The sequence below is a fragment of the Pongo pygmaeus genome, chromosome 2 (assembly GCF_028885625.2).
Source record: "Pongo pygmaeus isolate AG05252 chromosome 2, NHGRI_mPonPyg2-v2.0_pri, whole genome shotgun sequence".
Lineage (NCBI taxonomy): Eukaryota > Metazoa > Chordata > Mammalia > Primates > Hominidae > Pongo > Pongo pygmaeus.
In genome coordinates this window covers 104,933,973-104,958,156 of record NC_085930.1, presented here as the reverse complement: position 1 = coordinate 104,958,156, position 24,184 = coordinate 104,933,973, and the positions used below count along the sequence as shown (strand labels likewise).

At 53.5% G+C, this 24,184-nt stretch overlaps 1 protein-coding gene across 6 annotated transcripts; it reads right to left on the bottom strand.

Annotated features, from left to right (window-relative positions):
• Positions 1-10,927: 10,927 nt before the first annotated feature.
• On the bottom strand, positions 10,928-22,979 carry NCKIPSD (NCK interacting protein with SH3 domain). 6 transcript variants are annotated; one of them, XM_054481693.1, is made up of 13 exons: positions 22,695-22,979; positions 19,953-20,062; positions 19,398-19,602; positions 19,095-19,185; positions 18,337-18,830; positions 17,112-17,282; positions 16,854-16,940; positions 16,628-16,766; positions 16,431-16,511; positions 16,110-16,238; positions 15,932-16,024; positions 15,619-15,791; positions 10,928-11,832 (listed from the first exon to the last, which is right to left on the bottom strand). In XM_054481693.1, exons 1-13 carry the CDS (start codon positions 22,863-22,865, stop codon positions 11,629-11,631), a joined length of 2,148 nt encoding a protein of 715 aa, XP_054337668.1. In that variant the 5' UTR covers positions 22,866-22,979; the 3' UTR covers positions 10,928-11,628. The 6 variants fall into 6 exon arrangements, with proteins under 6 accessions (XP_054337668.1, XP_054337667.1, XP_063517259.1 ...); XM_054481692.1 differs by having other exon boundaries at positions 19,095-19,206; positions 22,695-22,973; XM_063661189.1 differs by having other exon boundaries at positions 19,095-19,206; positions 19,953-20,090; positions 22,695-22,819.
• Between the last annotated feature and the right edge of the window lie 1,205 nt (positions 22,980-24,184).

Here is a 24,184-nt window from a genome sequence, read left to right as displayed (position 1 = left end):
ATGGCTCCCGGCCGCCCCGATGGTTTGCTCCACCTCTGCCCCGGCGCCCGAAACACGGTGGTACAACCCATCACGCATGGCAGCTCTGAGGACCGAAGCTGTTGCCGCCATCTTTATTGAGGACGTGAGCGCTGCTCATGGTGCTGAACAGAGCGCGGAGGTTCGCCGTCGTTGGGTCCGCCCTCCCCACTTTCGGTCGCCGCCTTCACCCACCTCCCTCCTTCTAGGGCGCTGTCCCAGCTCCGTCTCCCAGCCTTTTCCTGTCCTTCCAGATCTCTTGTCCCCCTTCCTGACCACTAGTTCTGAACCGTGTCCCGGATTTTGGTCTGAAATTTTGGTGCCCATGAGCGTTCTCATGGCTCTGGGAGGGGGTACTGTGTGAAATCCTGGGGTAGAGGGGACGATGGCTGGACAGGGGTCTGGGGTGCCAGCACCCCGAACAATAGCTTTAACTATCCCATCAGCTAGTTTTATGAAACATGTCGCGACCACCTGCTTATTTGGATCGCCCCTGCGGAGCAGGGACCAGAGATGACCCTCCCGAGGCGGGAGCAGAGGCCAAATTCTTCCCTGCCTTGCTGGTCCCCAGCAGTCTCCCGGGCTCGGGGCCCCTTCACTGGAGGCTGCACCCCCTCCCAGGCTGCGAGTCCCGAGTGCTCTGGGATTCCACGTGGAGCCCGGCGTCGCCCCATGGCTGCAGGCCCCGCTTCTTCGGGTCCCCGCCCCTCGTCTGTCACGACCGTATGCCTTAACCCCTTGAAGGGACTGACACAGAAACTCAGTCCTCCCCCCACCCCCGGTGCATTCCAGCTCTCCCTGCTTAACTCCTGGCACGCGCCGGTCTCGCCAGGCCAATGGGTGGACCTGGCGCAACAGACGTCACGAGAGGAGCGGAGGCGAGGGGTGAACGCGGAGCACTCCAATCAGACAGTCATTGTTTCTATTGGCACAATGGGAGGCCCCGCCCCACACGGCGGACTCATCGCATGGGGGAGGGGGCTCCGCGGGTTGCCGGCTAACCGTGAGAGATAGTCCGGGAGGTACCCTATACGGACAGGCCTCCAAAGGCAGAATCGATAACGAGCTGCAGCGCCGGGTGCAGAGGACGCGGGCATCCCGACGCCCAGGAAGAGGTTAGGGCCTGGACCCCAGAACGCTCCACAGGGTGCGGCTCCCGCGATGGGGTGGATCCTGGTTGTAACAGGCGAGGAACTCCTGGCCAAGGCCTCTGGCCCGCCCCGAACGATACCTATGACATCACCATCAACCAATCAGTCGGCGCATCCTCTCGCCCCTTGACTTCTCCGCTTCCGGGAGGCGGGGCTTCTGCGGGTTCCACCTCCCCAGCGCCCCTTGTGGCTACCAAGGACAGGCAGCAGGTCTCCAGTTGTTCCCTCTTCTGTCTACGAATCTGAGGACCTCCCCAGGATCAGAGCTCTGGGCCGGATACACGGCCGGGGTTCCTACGGGTTTGTGGGTGGGGGTAGAGGATCTGCAGAGGCACTTAGGGCTGAACTCCTTTGAATGGGAGCCAATCGGTGCAGGGGCTGGAGGAGCGAGTCCCCCAAAGTAGTTTTATGTATTTATCTATTTAGAGACAAGGTCTCACTCTTTCGGAGTGCAGTGGTGATCACAGCTCACCGTAGCCTCGAACTCCCCAGGTTCAGGCGATTCTCTCACCTCAGCCTCCCAAGTAGCTGGGACTACGGGTACGTGTCACCACACTTGGCTAATTTTTGCATTTTTTATAGAGACGGGGTCTCACCATGTAGGCCAGATTTAGTCTTGGACTCCTGGGTTCAAGCAATCCGCCCATCTTGGCCTCCCAAAGTGCTGGGATTATAGGTGTAAGCCACCGCACCCGGCAACCCAGAAGTGGTTTTGACAGCACCAGCGCTTTCTGTGTCCACAATCTAGTGAGTAGAGGGCACAAAACCTGACACCACGGAGGCAGACAGGCAGGGGCTCTGCTGGGGAAGGGTGTTGGTGTCCCAGAGGAGGCATCTGAGTCACCTTCGCAACCTGGGAAGCCTTCTTGCAGTGCCTTGAATGACCAAGGGGAGATCCACATCTGCAAAGGAAGGGCAGGGAGGGATAGGGATTGGGGGTGGGCATCCTACGTCTTGGAGACTGTGTGGGCAAATGTGCAGAGGCATAAAGGGACTATGGCTGAGGGAAATCAAGCCCTGCCCTCTCACCAATAGGGCTGGCGCTGGCCCCAGCTAACACTCCTTTTGGAGAGCAAAGCTCCTCACTTCTGAGCAGTGAGATTGATTGCGGATCACTCTCCATGTTGCTCCCTGCTGTGTGTCATCCCACTGTCATCCTCCCTTTGTGGCTGTTCTGTGGAGCTCCTCTCCCTCAATCTGCACTCACCTCTATGCCCCAGCCCCAGTGGCAGTTCCTAATGCACTCCCGGTAAAAAAAACAAAAACCAGATGTTAGTGATAGTGGTGATAGTTCTTCTCTCCACCTCCAAATCTTGCCCTTGCCTCCTAATAAGACCCCTATGTGGTTTAACCTCATTCTTTCTTTTTTTTTTTTTGAGATGGAGTTTCACTCTGTCACCCAGGCTGGAGTGAAGTGGTGTGATGGGGCTTCACCATGTGATGGGGCTTCACCATGTTGGCCAGGCTGGTATCAAACTCCTGACCTCTAGTGATCTGCCCGCCTCAGCCTCCCAAAGTGCTGGGATTACAGGCATGAGGCACCGTGCCCAGCCTATCCTCCTCCTCTTATCAGCTCCCAACTAGAGGTCCACCCAGGACCCAGAGACCTGGATTTGAGGCTGCTGGGTGGCAGATGGAGCGATCAGAAGACCAGAGGGTAAGGGTGTGGCAGATACTGCCCGCTAACACTTCTCAGCCTCTTTCCTTCTCCTGCCTTTTCCACCCCACCCTGTGTTTGTCTACTCCTAGCCAGGTGTACCTTTCCAGGGGAAGACCTGGCCAACCTGTCCAGCTCAATTACCCAGCAGTTCTTTGACCTCACTGAGATCTCGAGTCCATTGTTCATCATCTCAGCTATTGACCTGTGTCATTAGCCTTATAGAGTTCAGTGCCACGGAAACTCCCTGCCCTGTTCTTTTTTTTTTTTTTTTTTTTGGAGACAGAGCCTTGCTTTGTCGCCCAGGCTGGAGTGCAGTGGCACGATCTCAGCTCACTGCAAGCTCTGCCTCCCGGGTTCACGCCATTCTCCTGACTCAGCCCCCCGAGTAGCTGGGACTACAAGCGTCCACCACCATGCCCGGCTAATTTTTTTTTTGTATTTTTAGTAGAGACGGGGTTTCACCGTGTTAGCCAGGCTGGTCTTGATCTCCTGACCTTGTGATCCTCCCGCCTCGGCCTCCCAAAGTGCTGGGATTACAGGCGTGAGCCACCGCACCCCGCCTGCCCTGTTCTTCTTAGACAAACTTGCTGGGCTAAAATCTAACCCCAGTTAAAATAGACTATTTATGTATCGTTTGCCTCTAGCGCAGCAGAACACTGCTGGAGGAAAACAAACAACCATGCTGATTGGTCTCATTTTATATTCATGACCACAAGCCTCAGTATTATATCGGAGGGCCTATCCAGTGCAGTAGGGCAAGAAAAATAATAAGTTATGAAGATTGGAAGGGAAAAAAAAACTCATTCACAAGCAGTAGGATTGTATATGTAAAAATTTCAAAAGAACCTATAGGTAAGTTGTTAGAATGAGTTCGGCAAAGTTGTTGGACACAAGATCAATATATAAAAATCAGTTGCAATTTCTATATGTCACCAATAGTTAGAAAATAAATTTCTTGGCTGGGCATGTTGGCTCAAGCCTGTAATCCCAGCACTTTGGGTGGCCAAGGCAGGTGGATCACCTGAGGTCAGGAGTTTGAGACCAGCTTGGCCAACATGGTGAAATCCTGTCTCTACTAAAAATACAGAAATTAGCCGGGCGTGGTGGTGGGCACCTGTAGTCCCAGCTACTAAGGAAGCTGAGGCAAGAGAATCACTCGAACCTGGGAGGCAGAGGTTGCAGTGAACGAGAAAAAAAAAAAAATTTCTTAAAAACAATGATGTTTACAATAGCATCAAGTAATATCAAATGCTGAGGAATAAACCTAATGAAAGATGTGCAAAGACTACGTACACACATACAAAAAAACTATAAAACATTATTGAGGGAAATAAAGACATAGGCCTGGCATGGTGGCTCATGCCTGAAATCTCAGCACTTTGGAGGGCCAAGGTGGGTGGATCACTTGAGGTCAGGAGTTCGAGATCAGTCCGGCCAGCGTGGTGAAACCTCTTCTCTACTAAAAATACAAAAAAATTAGCTTGGCCGGGCGTGGTGGCTCATGCCTGTAATCCCAGCACTTTGGGAGGCTGAGGCGGGCGGATCATGAGGTCAGGAGATCGAGACCATCCTGGCTAACACAGTGAAACCCTGTCTCTACTAAAAATACAAAAAAAATTAGCCAGGTGTGATGGCGGGCGCCCGTAGTCCCAGCTACTTCGGAGGCTGAGGCAGGAGAATGGCGTGAACCTGGGAGGTGGAGCTTGCAGTGAGTCTAAATCGCTAAATCGCGTCACTGCACTCCAGCCTGGGCGACAGAGCAAGACTCCGTCTCAAAAAAAAAAAAAAAAAAAAAAAAAATTAGCTGGGCATGCTGTTGTGCACCTGCAATCCCAGCTACTCTGGAGGATGAGGCAGGAGAAGTGCCTGAACCTGGGAGACAGAGGTTGCAGTGAGCCAAGATCATGCCATTGCACTCCAGCCTGGGCAACACAGCCAGATGCTATCTGAAAAAAAAAAAAAAAAAAAAAAAAAATTAAAAAAATGAGAAATAAAGACAAAAATAAAGTGAAAAATTGTTCCAATATTGGAAAAGTCAATATTATAAAGGTGCCAATTTTCCCAAATTGATATATGGATTTGATGCAACTTCAGTTAAAAATCCCACTAGATTTTGGCTGGGTGCGGTGGCTCACACCTGTAATCCCAGCACTTTGGGAGGCTGAGGCGGGCAGATCACAAGGTCAGGAGATAGAGACCATCTTGGCTAACATGGTGAAACCCTGTCTCTACTAAAAATACAAAAGTTAGCCGGGCATGGTGGCAGGCACCTGTAGTCCCAGCTACTTGGGAGGCTGAGACAGGAGAATGGCGTGAACCTGGGGAGGCGGAGCTTGCAGTGAGCCGAGATCACACCACTGCACTCCAGCCTGGGCAACTGCTCCATCTCAAAAAAAAAAAATCCCACTAGATTTTGTGTGGGTGTAAACTGACAAACTAGATTCGGCAGCCTGAGCAACATAGCAAAACCCCATCTCTACAAAAAATACAAAAATTTTGCACACGCCTGTAGTCCCAGCTACTTGGGAGGCTGAAGTGGGAGGATCATGTGAGCTCTGGGGAGGTCGAGGCTGTAGTGAGCTATGATCACATGCTGCACTCCAGCCTGGGCAACAGAATGAGAGACGCTGTATCTAAATAAAGAATGAAAATAAAAAAATAAAAAGAAACCAAGATCATGTGGTACTGGTACGAGGATAGGAAGACTAAAGGAACAAAATCCAGAGACAGGCCTGAAGATGTGTGCAAACTTGAATCTTGACAAGGGTGGTTCTTCAGAGCCAACATGAAGAAAGGGTTGTTTTCTTTTTTTTGTTTCCCCAGGAGCAACTCTATTAACTGAAAGAATAGGCTTTTCAATAAATGATGCTGGGTCAGTTGGATATCCATATAGAAAAAATTAAATGAGATCCCTATTTCATACTGCTTGCATAATCAATTCCATATAAATTTGACATCTGAAAAGAAATATACAGTTTCTAGAAAACAGTATAAGAGAAGACCTTGTTTTGTTTTTTTGGTTGTTGTTTTTTGTTTTTTGAGACAGAGTCTCACTCTGTCGCCAGGCTGGAATACAGTGGCGCAACCTTGGCTCACTGCAACCTCTGACTCCCTAGTTCAAGCAATTCTCCTGCCTCAGCCTCCCGAGTAGCTGCGATTACAGGCACATGCCACCACGCCCAGTTAATTTTTGTATTTTTAGTAGAGATGGGGGTTTCACCATGTTGGCCAGGATGGTCTCGATCTCCAGACCCTGTAATCCGCCCGCCTCGGCCTCCCAAAGTGCTGGGATTACAGGAGTGAGCCACTGCACCTGGCCAAGAGAAGATCTTAAAGGTGACTTTAAGCAAACTTTTTTTTTTTTTTTTTTTACAGAGACGGGAGCTGGAGTGCAATGGCTGTTCACAAGCATGAAAGCAAATATTAAAAAATTTGTTTTTATATTAAAAAAGTTTTTAGAGATGGGGGTCTCACTTTGTGGCCCAGCCTGGAGTGCAGTGGCGCGATCATAGCTCCCTGCTGCCTCGACTTCCTAGGCTCAAGGGACCCTCCTGTCTTGGCCTCTGAGTAGCTGAGACTACAGGTATGCTCCACCACACCTGGCTAATTTCTTTAATTTTTTATAGGTACAGGGTCTCATCATTTTGCCCAGGCTGGTCTGGAACTCTTGAGCTCAAGTGATCCTCCTGCCTTGGCCTCCCAAAGTGCTGGGATTACAGGCATGAGCCACCACAGCCAGTCAAGATTTTTTAACAGGACAGGACTGTCTAACAGGATTGTCTAATAGGACATAAAATACACTAACTATAAAGGAAAGTATTGATAAATTGGATTACATAACGATTGAGAACCTTCTTTTATCAAAAGACATTAAAAGTGGGAGAAGATACTCTAAGATAGAACATCCATGGACTCATATCCTGAATACATACTACAAATCAATAAAATATACACAAACAGATAAATGGGGCAAGAGATTCGAATAGTTACTTCACAAAAGAGAACATTCAAATAATATTGAAAAGGTGCTCAACCTCTTTAGTCATCAGGGAAATGCAAATTGAAAAAAATAAATACTGGCCAGGTGAGGCGACTCACACCTGTAATCCCAGCACCTTGGGAGGCTGAGATGGACAGATCACTTGAGGCCAGGAGTTTGAGACCAGCCTGGCCAACATGGCAAAACCCTGTCTTTACTCAAAGCACGAAAGTTAGCCGGGCATGTTGGCCCACGCCTGTGGTCCCAGCTACTTGGGAGGCTGAGGCATGAGAATCGCTTGAACCCAGGGGGAGGAGGATGCAGTGAGCTGAGATTGCACCACTGGACTCCATCCTGGGCAACAGAACAAGACTTCACCTCTCAAAAAAAAGTGGGGGAGGGGAGGACTACTGCACTCTACCAGAGTAGCTAAAATAAAAATGACTTGACAATACCAAGTTTTGGGAAAGATAGGAGAAGCTTGAACTGTCTAACACTACTGAAGGAGCATACATTGGTACAACTACTTTGGAAACCTATTTGGCAGTATCTGCCTGTGACCCTGAAATTCCACTCTTTATTTGGGAATATACCCTCCAAAAATAATGCGTATGAGCAACATGAAGACATGTACAACAGTGCTCCTGGCAGCAGTATTTGCAATAGACAAAAATTGGAAACAACTGAAAGGTCATCAACAGTGGATGGTTACGCTGGGTGTGGTGGCTCATGCCTGTAATCCCAGCACTTTGGGAGGCCAAGGAGGGTGGATCACCCGAAATCAGGAGTTTGAGACCAGCCTGGCCAACATGGAGAAACCTTGTCTCTACTAAAAATACAAAAATTAGCCGGGTGTGGTGGCGCGCGCCTGTAATCCCAGCTACTTGGGAGGCTGAGGCAGAATTACTTGACCCCTCATTCTGGGGTTGGCCTTATGCATGTGCAGCTTATGGTTCAGCACATATGCCAGAGACACGGTGCCAGCACTTCTTTTTTTTTGAGTTGGGGTCTCACTCTCACCCAGGCTGGAGTGCAGTGGTGCAATTGCTCCTGAGCATAAGTGATTCTTCCACCTCAGCCTCCCGAGTAGCTAGGACTACAGGTGCGGGCCACCCACGCCCAGCTAATTTTTGTATTTTTTGCAGGGATGGGGTCTTCGTATGCTGTCCAGGTTGGTCTCAAACTCCTGGGCTCAAGCGACTTTCCCTCCGCGGCCTCCCAAAGTGCTGGGATTATAGGCGTGAGCCACCCACACATTTACACACCCATTCCTAGCTGCAGCTTCAGAAATTTCTGACCCAGAAGTCAGCCCAAACCCCCTCACTGTCCCCCAAAATTTGAGTTCTCAACTCTACCCAAACACTCCCCTTTCTTGGGGTGGCTTAATGCTGTCTCATTGCCCTTCCTACTGCCTACCCACATAGCACATCTACCAACCTTCCACGCAGCCATAGATGTGTTCTATCAAAGACAGTTCCCTCCCCAAGAGGACTTCTCTGGCTAATCATAATCTGCCTTTGGTTGTAATTTTGTGTTGTGAGGCCACCACAAGGGTGTTTGCTGAAGAGGTCCCGGAGTCCCTCAGAGCACGCTTGCTACCAGGAGTCAGCATTTATGTAACTTCATCAGCTGGGGCTTCTGCTTCTCTTACAAACAGGTGCCAGGGCCCACCCTGGGCACTCCTGCAGAAGTGAGCAGAGGCTTCTGCCATGGGGCCATACCTTGTTTGACCTAGGTGCCAGCACTGGGACAGATGGCACACACAAGGTTTGTGTGTGCATCATGACAGGAAACACAGCAGGTCACAAAGGCTGTCCGATGTCCCTGCCTCAGCTTCCTGAGGACCTGTGCTTTTTACTGAAACACACTATCTCATAAGGATACTTCCCTGCCTTCCGCACCCCAGTGAGAAAGGAGTTGTGACAGGAAGTCAGTGTCATCGACTTTGGATATGAAAAGGGAGGCAGAATGTCTCCAGGGTTAAAAGTAGTAACCAGGCCGGGCGTGGTGGCTCATGCCTGTAATCCCAGCATTTTGGGAGGCGGAGGTGAGTGGGTCACCTGAAGTCAGGAGTTCAAGACCAGCCTGGCCAACATGGCAAAATCCCGTCTCTACTAAAAATACAGGAATTAGCCGGGTGTGGTGGCGGGCACCTGTAATCCCAGCTACTGGGGAGGCTGAGGCAGGAAGAATTGCTTGAACCCAGGAGGCAAGGGTTGCAGTAAGCCAAGATCACACCACTGCACTCCAGCCTGGGTGACAGAGCACGATTCCATCTTAAAAAAAAAAAAAAGGGGGGGGGGGGCTGGGCGCTGTGGCTCACACCTGTAATCCCAGCACTTTGGGAGCCTGAGACAGGTGGATCGTCTGAGATCAGGAGTTCGAGACCAGCTGACCAACATGGTGAAACCCCATCTCTATTAAAAATACAAAAATTAGCTGGATATGGTGGTGGGCACCTGTAATCCCAGCTACTCAGGAAGCTGAGGCAGAGGAATCATCGCTTGAACCTGGGAGGTAGAGGTTGCAGTGAGCCAAGATCACGCCATTGCATTCCAGCCTGGGTGACAAAAGCAAAACTCTGTCTCAAAAAGAAAAAAAAAAAAAAAAAGTTAGTAACCAGGTTGTGTCCCACAGAGCTTTACTGGGGGCCAAGCACTGTCAACCCCTCCTCAGGTCCGAGTGAGTTTGTGCACCTGGCCTTGTGACAGTCAGCGATGAGCAGGGCGTCCCCCACCAGGCCCCCATACTTTCCTCCCATGGGTTTCCTATGGAATGTTGCTGCCTCAACTTCTGAGAGCCTCTTGCCGGGGGCCCCATCCCTAGCCCTTGCCTCCCTGTGCTGCTTTACCTTCTTTTTGGGAGGATAACTGCCCTCTGTTTTCAGCACCCCAATGAGAAAGAAAAAGTCATGACCAGAAGTCAGTGTCAGTGATTGCTGATGTGTGGAACCATCTGATGAATGAGGAGTTTAGGTAAAAAATAAAGGGAACTGATGAAAACCACTTCTGTGTGAAGCAGTGGTGTGTGCCTGTAGTCCCAGCTACTCGGGAAGCTGAAGTGGGAGGACTGCTTGAGCATAGGAGTTGGACATCAGCCTTGAAAAGACAGTGAGACTCAATCTAGAAAACAGAAACAACAACACTTCTGACTGGTGTCTGCCTGTGGGTTTGACTCTGCTCCCAGACTTATGGTGAGAACTTCTTTGCTAACTTGAGAGTCTGCAAGAGTGAAGTTTTTGCCAAATTTTGGCCCCTAGTTCCTCTAAAACAGTAATGGAAACGTAACCCCATGCTTGTTAAGACCCTCTTTCTGCCCTACCATGATTATCAAATCTCTGCTGAGGTTGCAAGATGAGGTGATCTTGCTGGAAACAAGGACAAATGGGGGAAGAAAATAGGGCTGGACAGGCCCAAGCATTCACAGAGGCCAGGGCTGGGGGTAGGTAGGGGCCTGCTTCATTTGAGAACAACTATGAAGGACAATAGGGTTTCAACAGGGGAGAGAGTACCGGTATTCAAAGCAAAGCAAAAGATGTAAGTGAAAGATGTAAGCGGGCCGGTGCGATGGGTCACGCCTATAATCCCAATACTTTGGGAGGCCAAGGCAGGAGGATCACCGGAACTGAGGTGTTTGAGACCCGCTTGAGCAACATAGTAGGACCCTGTCTCTACCAAAAAAAAAAAATTTAAATTAGCTGGGCATGGTGGCTACTACAGTTTCAGCTACTCAGGAGGCTGAGGCAGGAGGATCACTTGAGCCTGGAAGGTCAAGGCTACAGTGAGCCTGGGTAACAGAGTGAGACTGTCTCAAAAAAAAAAAAAAAAAAAAAAAAGGAGAAAAAGAAAGATGTAAGTGTGTAAGTGAAGCCTGGAGATGGAGACACCTGCAAATGGGCTGCTGGGGGGCACCTGGCTATGGCTGGGGCCCAGGAAAAGTGGGAGCTCAGGGAAGAGAGGCTAGAACAGGGCTCAAAGGGCCTTGAAGGCCAGGCCTGTCAGCGTCCATCACCTCCTCAGGCTAGAGAAGTCAGTGCAAGCTGCAGTGATGGGGTCCTGAGGCCCCAGTACTTCTGCCCATCCTCTCCCACTGTCTCCCAAGATCATACAGGGAAGCCTGTTTCCAGATGCCTGTGATTTATTTCCAAAGGAGAGCTACAGCACATAGGAAAATACACATGGCTTTTCAGTCTACATTTTTACAGAGAAAAGAGATTCGGTCATTGGCTTTCTCAGTGCCATCATCCTGTTCCATGAGGCTCCAGGATGGATGGCCTGTCTCCAAGATCCCACTTTCAAAGCAGCAGCTTGGCCAAGGCCTCTGGGGGTAGGAGTGAAGGGCAGCGACCCCCATGTGGGGGTAGAGGGGAGGACATGAGCAGCACTCACTGCAAAGCTAAGGCAAAGAATAGAGCTGGTGGGAGATGCCTCCCCTCACCCCAGGGGCATGGCTTGCTGAGGCCCAGGATACAGACCAGGAGAGGTGGGGATGGGGGTCTGGTCCAGCCTGGAGCGGCAGCAGGACTCTGAGTGTACACATGGGTGTGGGGTGAAGAGGGGGGCATGCTGAAGAGGAAGCCTACCAGGGTATAGAGGGGCTTTAGCTTGCATATTCCCCCTGCCCCAGAACAGCTCCCAGACCATGGTCCCCAATCCTACACTTGGCCCCTCTTGTAAGTTCTACTTCAGGTGGGGGGTCCTGCTCAGGTTCCTTCTGCCACCTTATCCCCTCCCACTGTCAGTGCAAAACATTCTCAGGGCCAAGCCCTTGAGTCCCCTGCACACTGACTGGAGCTGCAGGGAAGGGAGGACAGCAAGGTGCTAGCTGGGAGCCTCCCCCAGCACCGGGAATTCCTTGCACATCTCTCGGACAATCATGCGGTCCATCTGGCACTGGGGTGAGGTCTCCTCCTCATTCAGGATGCGTCGCAGTATGGCCTGCAGGTCGGGTAGCCGGTGGCGGTGCTGCAGGTAGGGTGTGGTGCGGACTACAGCATGCATCAGGGAGAGGTACTCCATACGCAGCTGTGGGAAGAGCAGGCCAGCTCAGGGACCCCAGGGAGGTACTACAACCACCACTGGACAGGGACAGGACCCCACTGTCCCACAGACCCCAGGGCTGTGGACCTGAACATCAGGGCTGCATCCCCAGCACCCACAATATATCTGGCACAGAATTGGTCTTCAGTAGTTTTTGAGTAAGTGAATAAATGAATCATCCCAGCCCAGACAGCCCCAAGTATGTGGCCTGCCCAGGGAAGTCCTGCCCATCCTTTGAAGCTGGGTCTCTCAAGGTGCCTCTGTCTATCAGTCAGAGGCCCTCTGTTTCTCACCCTATCCTCTCTTGCCCTGGAAGATCTCGTGCACATTCACAGCTTCAAATAGTGAACCACTCTCATACCTCTTACCTAGAACTCCCCTGTGAGCACCAGACAAGAATATTCAACTGCCCACTTGTCATCTCCTGCACATGTGACAGACCTCAAATCCACATACCCACCATCCAACTCATGATCTTTCCCATCCTCCGAGAGTTGAAGGTTTTCTCATGTTCTTACCTTTAGAAAGAGCACTGTTGCCGATTCAAAAGCACAGGCCTGAAATATGGTGTCCTCTTTGCTTCTTGTCTCCCACATACCTCATATCCAAGCCATGTCTAAGACCTGGCCATCCTACCTCCTACATATGCCCTGAATTCATCTCCAACAGCCTCTCCTCCCACCTATACTCCCAGCACCTCTGGCTGAACCAGTTCCAACAGCCCTTATGATATATATATATCATATCATTTTTTTTTTTTTTTTTTTGAGACAGGGTCTCGTGCTGTCACCCAGGCTGGAGTGCAGTGGCACGATCTCGGCTCACTGCAACCTCTGACTCCTGGGTTCAAGTGATTCTCCTGCCTCAGCCTCCCAAATAGCTGGGATTACAGGCATGTGCCAAAATGCCCGGCTAATTTTTGTATTTTTTTTTTAGAAGAGACGGGGTTTTGCCATGTTGGCCAGGCTGGTCTCAAACTCCAGACTTCAAGTGATCCACCCACCTCGGCCTCCCAAAGTGCTGGGATTACAGGCATGAACCACCGCGCCCGGCCAGCCCTTATGACTTGACAGCTTGTTCTCACAGAGACCCCCAATCCACTGACCTGATCTAGCACTATGTCTGCTTCCCTCAATATCCCTCATTTCTCTTTTTACCTTTAATTAGAGGAATAATACCAAAACCTCCTTTAGGCAGCACACCCTGCTAAGTCCCAGCCCTGGGAGTCATACTGAGGTGCCTGCACATCAAATGCCAGTGTCTAAGCTATAGACAAATGCAGAGCCATGTGCAGGCCTGAATGTCATTCACCACCACAAACCTCAAGTGGACACGCAGCACTGCCTGAGCCTCCCGCTGCTTTTCTCTGCTGTGTCACTCTCCCTTAGAGTAGTAATAACGTCCACCTTCTCTGTCTTTGAAACCTACCTACCTCGTCAGCTGGCCTTGTGCTTCATAGAGAATACAGAAGTAATCTTGCAGAAACCCGTCTTTCCCCTCAGTACCCACATCTCACCTGTCCCTACCAGAATGAGCAGCCCTAGCTCCTGTCCATGTGGGCCTGGACCTGGACTCTCCCCTCCTGCCCCATCCACTTGACTCCTGTGGTGGCTCACCATCTCCAACACATCATCCATCTCTCTGTGCTTGGTGGATCATTCCCTCTGGCTCAGAACATGCACCATCATCCCTACCATTTTTGTTTTCGTTTTTTAAAGAGACAAGGTCTGGCTTTGTTGCCCAGGCTGGAGTGCAATGACACAATCGTGGCTCAATGCAGCCTTGACCTCCTGGGCTCAAGTAATCTTCCCACTTCAGCCTCCAAAGTAGTTGGAATTACAGGTGCATACCACCAGGCCCAGCTAATTTTATTTTTTACTGTTGTCCCTCAGGCTATACAGGTCTCACTATGTTGCCCAGGCTGATCTTGAACTCATGGACTCAAGTGGTCCTCCCACTTCGGCCTCCCAAAGTGCTGGGATTACAGGCGTGAGCCACTGCACCTGGCCAACATCCCCCATCTGTCACCCAGGCTGGAGTGCAGTGGTGTGATCTTGGCTCACAGCAACCTCCACCTCCCAGGTTCAAGCAATTCTCCTGCCTCAGCCTCCCAAGTAGCTGGGATTACAGGCTCCCACCACCATGCCCAGCTAATTTTTGTATTTTTCGTATTTTGTATTTTTAGTAGAGACCATTTTGGCCAGGCTGGTCTCGAATTCCTGACCTCAAGTGATTCACCCACCTCGGCCTCCCAAAGTGCTGGGATTATAGGCATGAGCCACCGCGCCTGGCCAATATCCCCCATCTTCAAAACACTCTCCCTGGCCAGGCGCGGTGGCTCACACCTGTAATCCCAACACTTTGGGAGGCTGAGGCAGGTGGACTGCATGAGGTCAGGAGTTCAAGACCAGCCTGGCCAACATGGCGAAACCCTGTCTCTGCTAAAATATAAAAATTAGCTGGGTGTGGTAGTGGGTGCCTGTAATCCCAGCTACTTGGGAGGCTGAGGCAGGAGAATCACTTGAACCCAGGAGGCGGAGGTTACAGTGAGCCAGGATTGTGCCACTACACTCCAGCCTTGGCAACAGAGGGAGATAAACAAACAACAACAACAAAAAAAAACAAAAAAAACTCTCTTTATCCCCTTGTCATCTCTCTCCAGCAACCTCCCTCCCATTTTTCTCTTCCCCTTAATAGAAAATTCACAAAAGTTGTCTCCATTTACTGCTTCCAATCCTCCCCTCATTTCTACTCCCCAATAACTTCAAGCTCTCTCAAACTTTCATTCAGACTCTCCTCCTTGCACCCCACTGACACTGCTTGTCAGGCACCACTGACCTCTGTGTGGTGAATCCAATGGCCAACCCCAGTCTCGCTCAGGCTCCTAACAGTATAGAGATGGCTGATCATCTTCCTCTAAACATGTGGCTTTGGGCTCCTGCTTTCTTGGTTCTCTTCCTGGGTCTCTCCCTAGTTGTTTCAGCTGTGCCCAGAGCTGCAGCCCGAACTTCCCGCTGACCTGCCTATCTATCTCATTTCTGAGGCAATCACATTGTCACAGGCTTCCCATCGTATCTCTGCATAGACAACTCTGAAATCTCTCTCTAGTCTCAACTCATTCCCCACTGCCTCCCTGATGCCCTCGGTACCTGGGTGTCTAGCAAGTATCTCCTCATTCTTGACACATTCAAAACACAACTCTCTATTTTCCCCCAAGAAGTTCTCCCAGCCTCCCCAACTTCAAAAATCAGCACTTCATCCATCTAGCTGCTCAAGATAAATCAAGCGGCAAGCCCTGCCAGATCCACTTACTAAACACTCCACAGCTGGCCTCTTCTCGCCACTGCCACTGCCATGACCTATCCCATCCCCACCCCATCCATGCCACCTGGACCACTGCGGCTGCTTCCTCCCCGGCTGGCTTCCACTCTGCTGGCATGCAGTTGATTCCATGTGGGATGTTAATCACATCACATTCCCCGGTCCTGAGATCACAACCTCTTGCTGCAGCCTCCGAAGCTTTGTGTAAACTCCATCCTCCATGCCTCATCTCCCTCCACTCCCTCCTCTCCAGGCTCCTCCAGCCGCACCACCTCCAGATCACCTCATGGCTGGCTCCTTTGGGTCTTGGTGCACCTATCATGGCCTCCTACACTTACCTAGTTCCAGCAGTGGCCTTGCCCCCTCATCTCCACTCAATGTCATGCCCCCCACCATCTTGTTTCAGTTTCCACACAGTGACCCCCCCCTGCTGCGGCCACCTCCAGGCACCTTGTCTCCCGGTGACAGGTCTGCGATGTGCCGCACAGTGATGTCAATGAGAGCCATCATGTCTGTGTGGTAGAAGATGGCAGCTGTGGCCGGACTGCCAAACACGTCCTGCAGGAACTTGAGGACAGAGTGTGGTGGCTGTGGCTCATGTTTGAAGATGCGCACAGGGTCATCTAGGAGACAGGGGTCACAGCGGTCAGGGTGGACCCTGTGGGGGTCCCAGAGTCACCCCAGGGGGTTACGGGAGTCATTGCAGGGGTCATGGAGTCACAGGGCATCGAAGTGGTACCCGCACAGATTCCCGGGCCCTCACCCCCTCTGTTCAGGAGCAACAACAGCTTCTCGGAGAAGATCTTGACATTGGCGTGTTTGCTCAGGGCAGCCATGATGACATTCTGGTCAGCAGCTAAGGAAGGACATGGGTATAGACGGGGTGCTGAGCCTGAGAGACACCATGTGCTCAGCCACCGCCCGGCCAGGCCCCACCCCACCTGGCAGGTGCAGGTTGAGAGCCAGAAGCAGGTTCACGCAGAGGTCCGGCAGCTGCTCTGTGGTGTCCAACGGCAGCCCATCCTCGACGATGCTCAGTAGGAACTGGGCGAAAGGCGTGCCCAGGTGCTCTGGGAAAGGGGCGCACAGAAGTCTGCAGCCCCATTCCCCCCAACCCCTGCACCACCCACCCTTCCTGGCTTTCTGTGAGCCTTGGGGACAGCCTCTCCCTGCTAGGCTGTGTAGTCAGCAGGTCCCAGGCCCTCGGGCAATGGGCCCTGGCTTAGGACCTGTGATCAGCTGGTCGGCGACTGCATTCTTACCATAGTGTGCATAGGGCACTGCCTCTCCCATGGAGAAGACCATGGCCAGGATGAGGGCAGAGTAACAGAGTTTCTGGTGGTCTGGGGGGACAAGGCAGGCAGTCAGAGTCCCCAAAGATGGCAGGAAACCCCAGCAGATGGCAGGAACACCCTCCAGATAGCAGGAAGTTCCCTCCTACCCAGCCCTCCAGCCTCACCCTGCGTGTCTGTCTGCATGTCCCTCGCCAGCTCTACAGGCAGCACGGATGACACAAGCGTGGAGATGATGGCTGCGTCCAGGCTGCACATGGCGCCGAAGCACTTGAGGAGCAGCAGCCGCAGTGATGCTCGGTGTTCCTGGCAGGGAACCCTGTGTTCTCAGTGCTTGGAACTCCGCCACTATCTAGGTCTCTCCATTACCCCTCCCCTCCATCCTGCACATACCATTTGGTAATAGGCCACCAAGGCCAGGACAGACTCGAACTCGTTTCTCTTGCACATTTTCTTGCAAACTTCAGGGTCTGCATCAGTCTACAGAAATGAGGAAGTGAGAGCATCAGCCACCATGAACAGAGCTGTGCAGCCACACAAGAGAGGGCTGAGCACGTATGTGTAGGGGAGACTCCTAGCACTGTGAGGGATGCTACAGGGCGGGGGCCACTGTTCCCCATGTGGGGTATGTGTGTGGGACCCCACCCTTACCAGAATATGTAGCAGCTCCTCCAGGTAGCAGCGGATGACACCCTCATCCTCATATAGTGCCCAGCTGCGCTGCTGCGCGTCATCCTTCCGTCGAGCCAGGTCTGCAAAGATCACCTCCAGCCTCTGCTGGTCGTGGCAGACCTGCCCTGAGGGCAGGGCCGTGCTGAGGTCCTAGTGGGAGAGGGCAAGGCATGACTCAGCACACTCCTTGCCCTCATCATCTCCAGGGAGCCTCCAAGACCTGGAGAGTCCATCTGTGGACTTTTACTCCGTGAACTCAAGTCCCTCCTGGCCGACACTGGACAGGGGGCTCAACTCCGGTCTTGACCTCCCAGGACAGGAGTCAACAGGGGACTCATCTGTATGGGGTTTTCAACAGCTTGCCTCTCATCCCAGACCTGGATAAACAGCCCCAACTAGGAGGGCCATGAACTCTGTCACTGCCAGAATGTGACTCTGAGACCTCACTCTCCCATTCCACACAAAATGGCACAGGCCTGTCATCTACCAACTTGCCACATTTTCCTTGAACCCTGCTGACCAGGCACTAGCTGTTGTGCCCAGCACAGCCAAGCCCATTGGCCCACTCCCCAACACCCAAACCAGAAGTGTAAAAGGAACCATGGAGCACTAAAGAGGGACCTGTGGTCTGTCTGACCCCCATCATGTATGCTGGGCTCACTGCCCCCATCCTGCTCATGAGTGCCAAGGCTCCCACCCATCCCATGATGCCCACACACCTCACTCCCTCTCATCCAAGTCAGCACCTAGGACTCCATCACAGCTCTCCCAGAACCCATGTCTCTTACTGCCAAGGTCAGCAAGGCACTATCCTCACCCATGCCGTGTCCATTCCTTCCCTGCAGCCAGATAGAACTCTTGGCCACCTGCATCTGGTCTTATCTGTCACCTGCCCCAGGTCTCACCTCCTCCTACAGCACCCACTCCCTCACTCCCTGTGTTCCAGTCCTGCAGGCCTTGTTCCACTTCCTCCCACGAGCCAGGCTCAGTCCTGCCTTGTGGCCCTTGTCCAGGCTGCGCATCTGCCTGGAATGCTTGTCCTTCCTTTCTGCTTCAGAAATCAGCTCAACGTCCCCAGTGCCCAGCACAATAAGAGCTCAGAGCCAGAGCTTGAGAAATACCTGTAATGTACAGGCTGGACAAGTGTGTGACGGTGGGAACAGGGTGGGTAGCAGGGTGGCCCTGCTGTGCCGCCCACCCTCACCTTGCCCTCTACGAGTGAGAGGAGGACCTGCTCCATGACTGGTGAGCTGGCTGGCACCGAGGCCTGGATGTGACCCACTATGACGCCGATGGCCACCCGGCATAATTCGTGGCTCAGGCCAGTGTTTCTCCGCACCAGCTCCATCAGCTCGGCCCCAATGGTCCTGGGCACAGCCGCCTCAGCTGCTGCCTTCTCCTCTGTGGTCCCCAGGCTCAGTGTACCCAGGGCTTCCAGGTCATCCGAGGCTGAGGTTGTACCAGTTGCCACTTCTTCTTCTGCAGGGGGTTCAGGTGCTGATGCCTTGGAGGGAGGGGGCTGGACTTGGGACACGGTGGTGTGGGTGCCTCGGCGGGGCACAGGTGGGGGTGTGGGTGAGCAGCTGGAGCCTGGTTCAGATGGGCTGGAGCCAGTATAGAGCGTGTCCAGGGAGGTGCTGCTGACTGAGGAGCCGCTGGACACAGAGTTACCCCCGGAGAGCGTGGTGTTGTGGCCACCTGCGAGCAGTGAGTAGAAGCTGTGCCAGGGCAGCCCCCTGGAAAACCATACCCTTCACAGCCCAGATCCCCTGTCCCCTAACACAGGGCCTAGTTTCTCTGCTAGGCACTGTCTCCTCACAAAGCCCAGAGCCCCTAATTGCCCCAAAATGGGAGTCCTGTCCTCTTCCCAAGCTTAGAGCCTCCATTTCCCTGACACAGGCAGAACAACCATTCCAAGCATAGGGTGCCTCCACCTGAATCCCCCTAACCCTGCCTTCTTACCACTCCCAGAGGCCATCAGGGCCTCGTGGTCTCGGCGCTTCACTGGTGGGGGCGGTGTGGCGGGTGCTGCTCGGCGAGGCTGTGGTGGGATCTGGGAAGATGGAAGTGGGATCTGGAAGATGGAAGTAGGATCTTGGAGGACAGACTGACATCTAGAGCGGCAGCCAGGCTCGGGCCCTGAGCCCTGGCTGTGGGCAGGACTATGGCTCTGGGCCGCATCACTCCTGAGTGGACCCCTTGAGCCTCTGGATGAATCCTCAAGTCCCACCCACCTCCCTTCTCCACAGTGTCCTCACCACACACCTGGTAGAGTCCTCCATCTGCCCCAAGATGCTCAGAACTGGGTAGGCTGTGCTGCCGCTCGAACCCAGCTCGACACACCCCATTGGGCTGCCTGGCCGCAGCAGCATCCAAGTGGTGGTCACTGGTTGATGGGGTCATAACTGCAACACTGGAGGCTGAAGGGCCTCTGCGTGACAGGGTCTCTTTCCGGTGGTGGATCAGCTTCCTGATGGAGGGACAGGAAGACTATTGGGGGGTTGCATCTCACAGCTCCAAGTCCTCATATGCCCCTGTGGGATGCTGGGACCCCATAGCCCAGGCCCCTCAGACATCCCCATCTCCTCCATGCTCCACCCCAGCCTGCAGTACCCCATACTATCCTCAGTCCTGTGCTCTGCACACCCCTGGTGCTCACTGAAGGACCCGACCCCACCATGCTCACTGGGAGGTGCCACTCCCCCACCACCCCTGCCAACCCTCGAATTTCCCAGGCCCACCTGCCCCATGACACTCACTGAAGAACCCCACCCCACCATGCTCACCAGGAGGTCCCACTCCACTCCCCTCAACACTCACTGGAGGACTCCACGCTGTTCCAGGCTGTACTTGCCACCATCCCGCATGGCTGTGTTGTGTACAGCCTCGATGGCCCGGTCAATGGCCTGGAGGACATCCTGCTCCAGGCCCTGGGGGGGCAGGGGACAGCAGTTAGACCTGAAGGCCAAACGGAGGTGCTCAGCCCAGACCCAGCCCGAGATAGAACCCAGGGCAAAGAACCAATATAGCTAAAGCCTGGAATGCTAGACATAGCACAGAAAGTTGAACCAGAATATGGAATGGGGTTCTCAAACTGTATCACTCAGGGAGCTGAGGCCCAGGGTGACCCCCATGCTGCCACATTACATATTAGGTCCTGATCAGGATTTTACCCCACAGCAAGGCTCTTGGCTAAGATGTTTCTGAAAATCAGAGGTCTAAAGCAAAAACATAGCCCAGGGGCTCCCAGCTTGCAGCCAGGAGCGTATACCTCGTCTATCCCTGGTCTTGGCTCAGAGCCCAGGTTGAGATGCCAAACAGGAAGTCTCCAGTATCTGGAATCCTTAATACATCACTCTGCATCTTGCTGATCTTTCACAAAACCAAGGGCATACCCCAGAACAGCCCTGTCCTTGTAAGGGCCCTCTGTAAGCCCTGGGAGCTGAGAATGGGTCAAAGGGACTTACCCTCCCCAACCCTGCTGCTGGCCCTCATCCCCACAAGGTGTCTCATTAAGCTTCCAGACCCGCCCTGGGAAGCAGTTCTGTGTTTGTGGCAAAGGATAAACATAAGAGAGGGGCCTAGCCCCTGTTCCAGGCTCTGTACTGCCATCCCCAACATTCCAGGGGTCCAGTCTACTCTGCCTATCTGACATGGCTTGTAGGGTAGCAGCTATCAAACCAGCTACCCCTAGCCCTCCCCTGGCCCTGGCACACGTAGTCCATCAGGCTACATAGGAGCCCCAGAGCTGAGATGAACTCATTCCACCATGGGTTCGAGAAGCTTCCCTGACAGGGACAGACAGGTGGGCACAGAGGTCAGCAAAGCCCTCCAGGTGGTATGAGGTGTGCCAGAGTGCAGGGAGAGAAGACAGGGGGACAGAAAGACACAAAGACACACACACATACAGAGACAGAGAGAGAGAGAGAGAGAGGGAAAAAGAAAGGAATGGGGAAAGAGAGGAGCTCAGAGAGGAACGGAGAGGCAGACAGAGGGAAACAACGCAGAAAGAAACAGAGCCAGAGCCAGAGTGTGGGGGGAGCCGGAGGAAGAAACAAAAACACACACATGTGGAGTCGGAAGGACACAGGCAGAGAGGCACAGAGTCGCAGCAATCCAGACAGAAAGACACGCAGAAAGAAACAGACAGTGACAGAGAAGATGGTAGCCTCTCTGCCCTCCCCAAACACCTTGCCCCACTGGTCCTGGCTGGGGGCAGGGGACTCACAGGCCCTTGACCTATGCCCAGTAGGGGAAGAGACAGGACTTTTCCTCAGAGGCCTTCAGTGAGACCCCATTCCCAAAAAGGTTGGGTCTGACACACTTACCGGGTCTGACACACAGCAGCCATGGTGTCCACGGCCCCCACTCCCACCCCTGGCATTCCTAGATGGGATCACGCCAAGGGTCTATGAGGAAGCCCCTAGGCCCCCAGGGCCCATCCTCCCTGGTAAGAACAGATGACACTTCCAAATTTATCCCGTTATTTCTGTCCTGAACTGGGCTGGGACAGGATGTCTCCTAAAGGATAAGGACTAGGACGGGGCGGGGGTGTCTGGCACAGGCCCGGCAGCTCTGGGCCCTTCTTCCCCCTGTGGTCAGAATAGACCAGCTGGAGATACCGCACCCCAACCCCCGCAGCAGGGCTACTCTTAGGGAAACAGGAACTGGGACTGCAGCTTCCACTGGAAGGAAATGGGGCCACGGTCAGACCAGGGGAAGCTATAAGAACTCACTTCGTCACAATGGGAGCAGTCCCCACTCCAGGCTGGGAACAAGAAGGGATGGAGCCCCTCACTTTCAAAGGAAGAAAGTTTGAGAAGCCAGGGTTGGGGAGTGGAGGGAGCAGTGTCAGACAGTGTCAGCAGGGGCATGGGTCCTTGGTTCAAATAAGGTTGGGAGAGACTTAAGAGCTTAGAGGGTGGCTGAACACAGGCTAGTAAAAGACACTGAAGTACCAAAGCTTGGGTGTCGCATAGGGGATGGAGGTGTCTATGGCTCTAGGGTCCAAGTTGGGGGGTTGAGGACCTCGAGGATGGCTGGGGAAACAGGTGGTGTCCAAGGTGGTCCAGGTCTCAGTGGTGGCTCCAACGGGAGGCAAGGTGCGGGGTTGGGGGAAGAAGGAAGGAAGGGAGGGAGGGAGTGAGGGAGGGAGGTTAGTTGTGGGGTCCTAGGAATCCAGAAAAGGGGCATATTAAGGATCTGGGGTCTCAGGGATTTGAATAATTGGCCAGGATTCGGTGGGGCTCAGGGTCGCCATTCAGATGGCGGACTCGATACTGAAGGGTCTGGGGTCCTGAGGAGTATCAGTCCCAGAGTTAGGCTTTTGGTCGATCGGGAGTTGGTCTGTCAAGGGCCTGGTCTTTTGTGGGTGATGCTGACTCTTGGGGTCTCAGTCCCCGTGGGTACGGGGGTCTCAGGGTCAGGTTCTCAAACTCCCTGTCTGATAGAGGTCCTGGCCTCGGGTCCCGGAGAGGGTGGGCTCCCTGGGTCGGTTCCCCGGGGCTGTGAAGGGGTCCTGCCCCAGGGGCGCGGAGGCCGGGCGGGAAGGGGCGCACTCACCTGCAGGCGGCGCAGGTAGGCTGGCGGCACGTAGCCCGTCTCACCACTGCGCGCCCGCGCTGCCAGCCACCAGTGCGCGCTGCTTCGCTCTAGCACCAGGAAGGTCTCGCCCGCGGTGAACGCCAATGCGTTGGGCTCCGCCGAGCGGAACGCGTACAGCGCGCGGTACATGGGGCCGGGCAGGGCAGGTGCAGGGAAGGTGGCAAGGGCTGCGAAGCCACAACGCCAGGCCGGGAGCGCCGAGCCGCGCCGCGCTCGCCCCGCCCCGTGACACACTACGCAGGCGCGCGCGCGCCCGCCCGTCGAAGCCGCGCCCCGGGCTGTATCGTTCCACGCATTGGAGAGCAGCGCCCCCGCGCGGCCCCAAGAGGTGCGGCGGGGCTGGGGTCGACAGCTCGCTGTCTCCTCTGGTCCCTCCCGGCTCCAGGCCCCTCATCCCCGGACCCCGCACCCTCACTCCTCACCCCGGCCTCGGCTTCACCCGTCCAGCCCTCTGCTCCCTTTCCCCGCTTAAGTCCGAGCGCTGCGTCCCGTCCTACCTCCCGGTGAAAGCGCGCTCCGCTCGTAGCAGGTGCGCCCCTGCCGCCCTGGGGCAGTGGGTCCCATCTACTAATTGCAAGGACGGCGACCTCGAAAGGATGATCTTGCTGATCCGACACTTGGAAGCCCCCGCGGGGCCCGGCTCTCGGTGTGTCTAGGCCTCACCACCTCTCTTCACCGAGTGCCGGTGGTGGCCAGTGGGGAGCAAGTGTGGGGAGAAGGGGGCCATAAAAACGGAAACCAGGCGGGGCTATTCCCTGTCTAAAGCCCTCCCATCTTTGCTCCCCACCCCTACTCCTTCTCTCTCTTCAGCCATGGCTGGTTTTCTCTATGTTGGGCCTTTGCATATTCTGTTCCCTCTACCTGGGATACTTTTCCCTTCCCTCTCCTATAGTATTTGTCCGTCAAGCTCCCACCCCATCAATCGCTATCATCTTGCTGTGTTTTGTCTTTATAGGACTTAAGATTTGCGATGCCCCTTTCTGAGAGCATAGAGGAGGGCTGAAAGAGGGAGTGGGGTACCACGGTGGCCTTAAGAGCCTATTTGGTCCACCCAGCTTTCCAGTCAGCCCAGATCTCCAGGTATATGAAATCCTTGTAATAAGAGTGCCTGGAAGACCCAGGGAAGAGGCCCTCAGGGTCCTGGAGAGATGGTGGCTGAGAATGGTTCAGCTACACTCCACAGGAAGCCTGAGCCCAGGAGTGGGGAGTGTACAGGCCAGTGTGTGCAAGTTTTCTATTTTTATCTGTATTTATTTTTTGAGACAGGGTCTTGCTCTGTCATCCAGGCTGGAGTGCAGTGGAGTGCAATGATCAAGCTCATTGCAGCCTTGATCTTCCAGGCTCAAGCCTACTGTCTCTGAGACTACAGGCATGCACCACCACACTCAGCTATTTTTTTTTTTTTTTTTTTTTTTTTTTAGTAGAGACAATGTCTTGCTATGTTGCTC

Coding starts and splice junctions, on each gene's coding strand:
- NCKIPSD (XM_054481692.1), bottom strand. CDS start 22,865: ATGTACCGCGCGCTGTACGCGTTCCGCTCGGCGGAGCCCAACGCATTG. Junction 16,941..17,111: donor AGGAGCTGCTACATATTCTG/GTAAGGGTGGGG, acceptor TCATTTCTGTAG/ACTGATGCAGACCCTGAAGT. Junction 16,025..16,109: donor TCTCAACCTGCACCTGCCAG/GTGGGGTGGGGC, acceptor GTCCTTCCTTAG/CTGCTGACCAGAATGTCATC.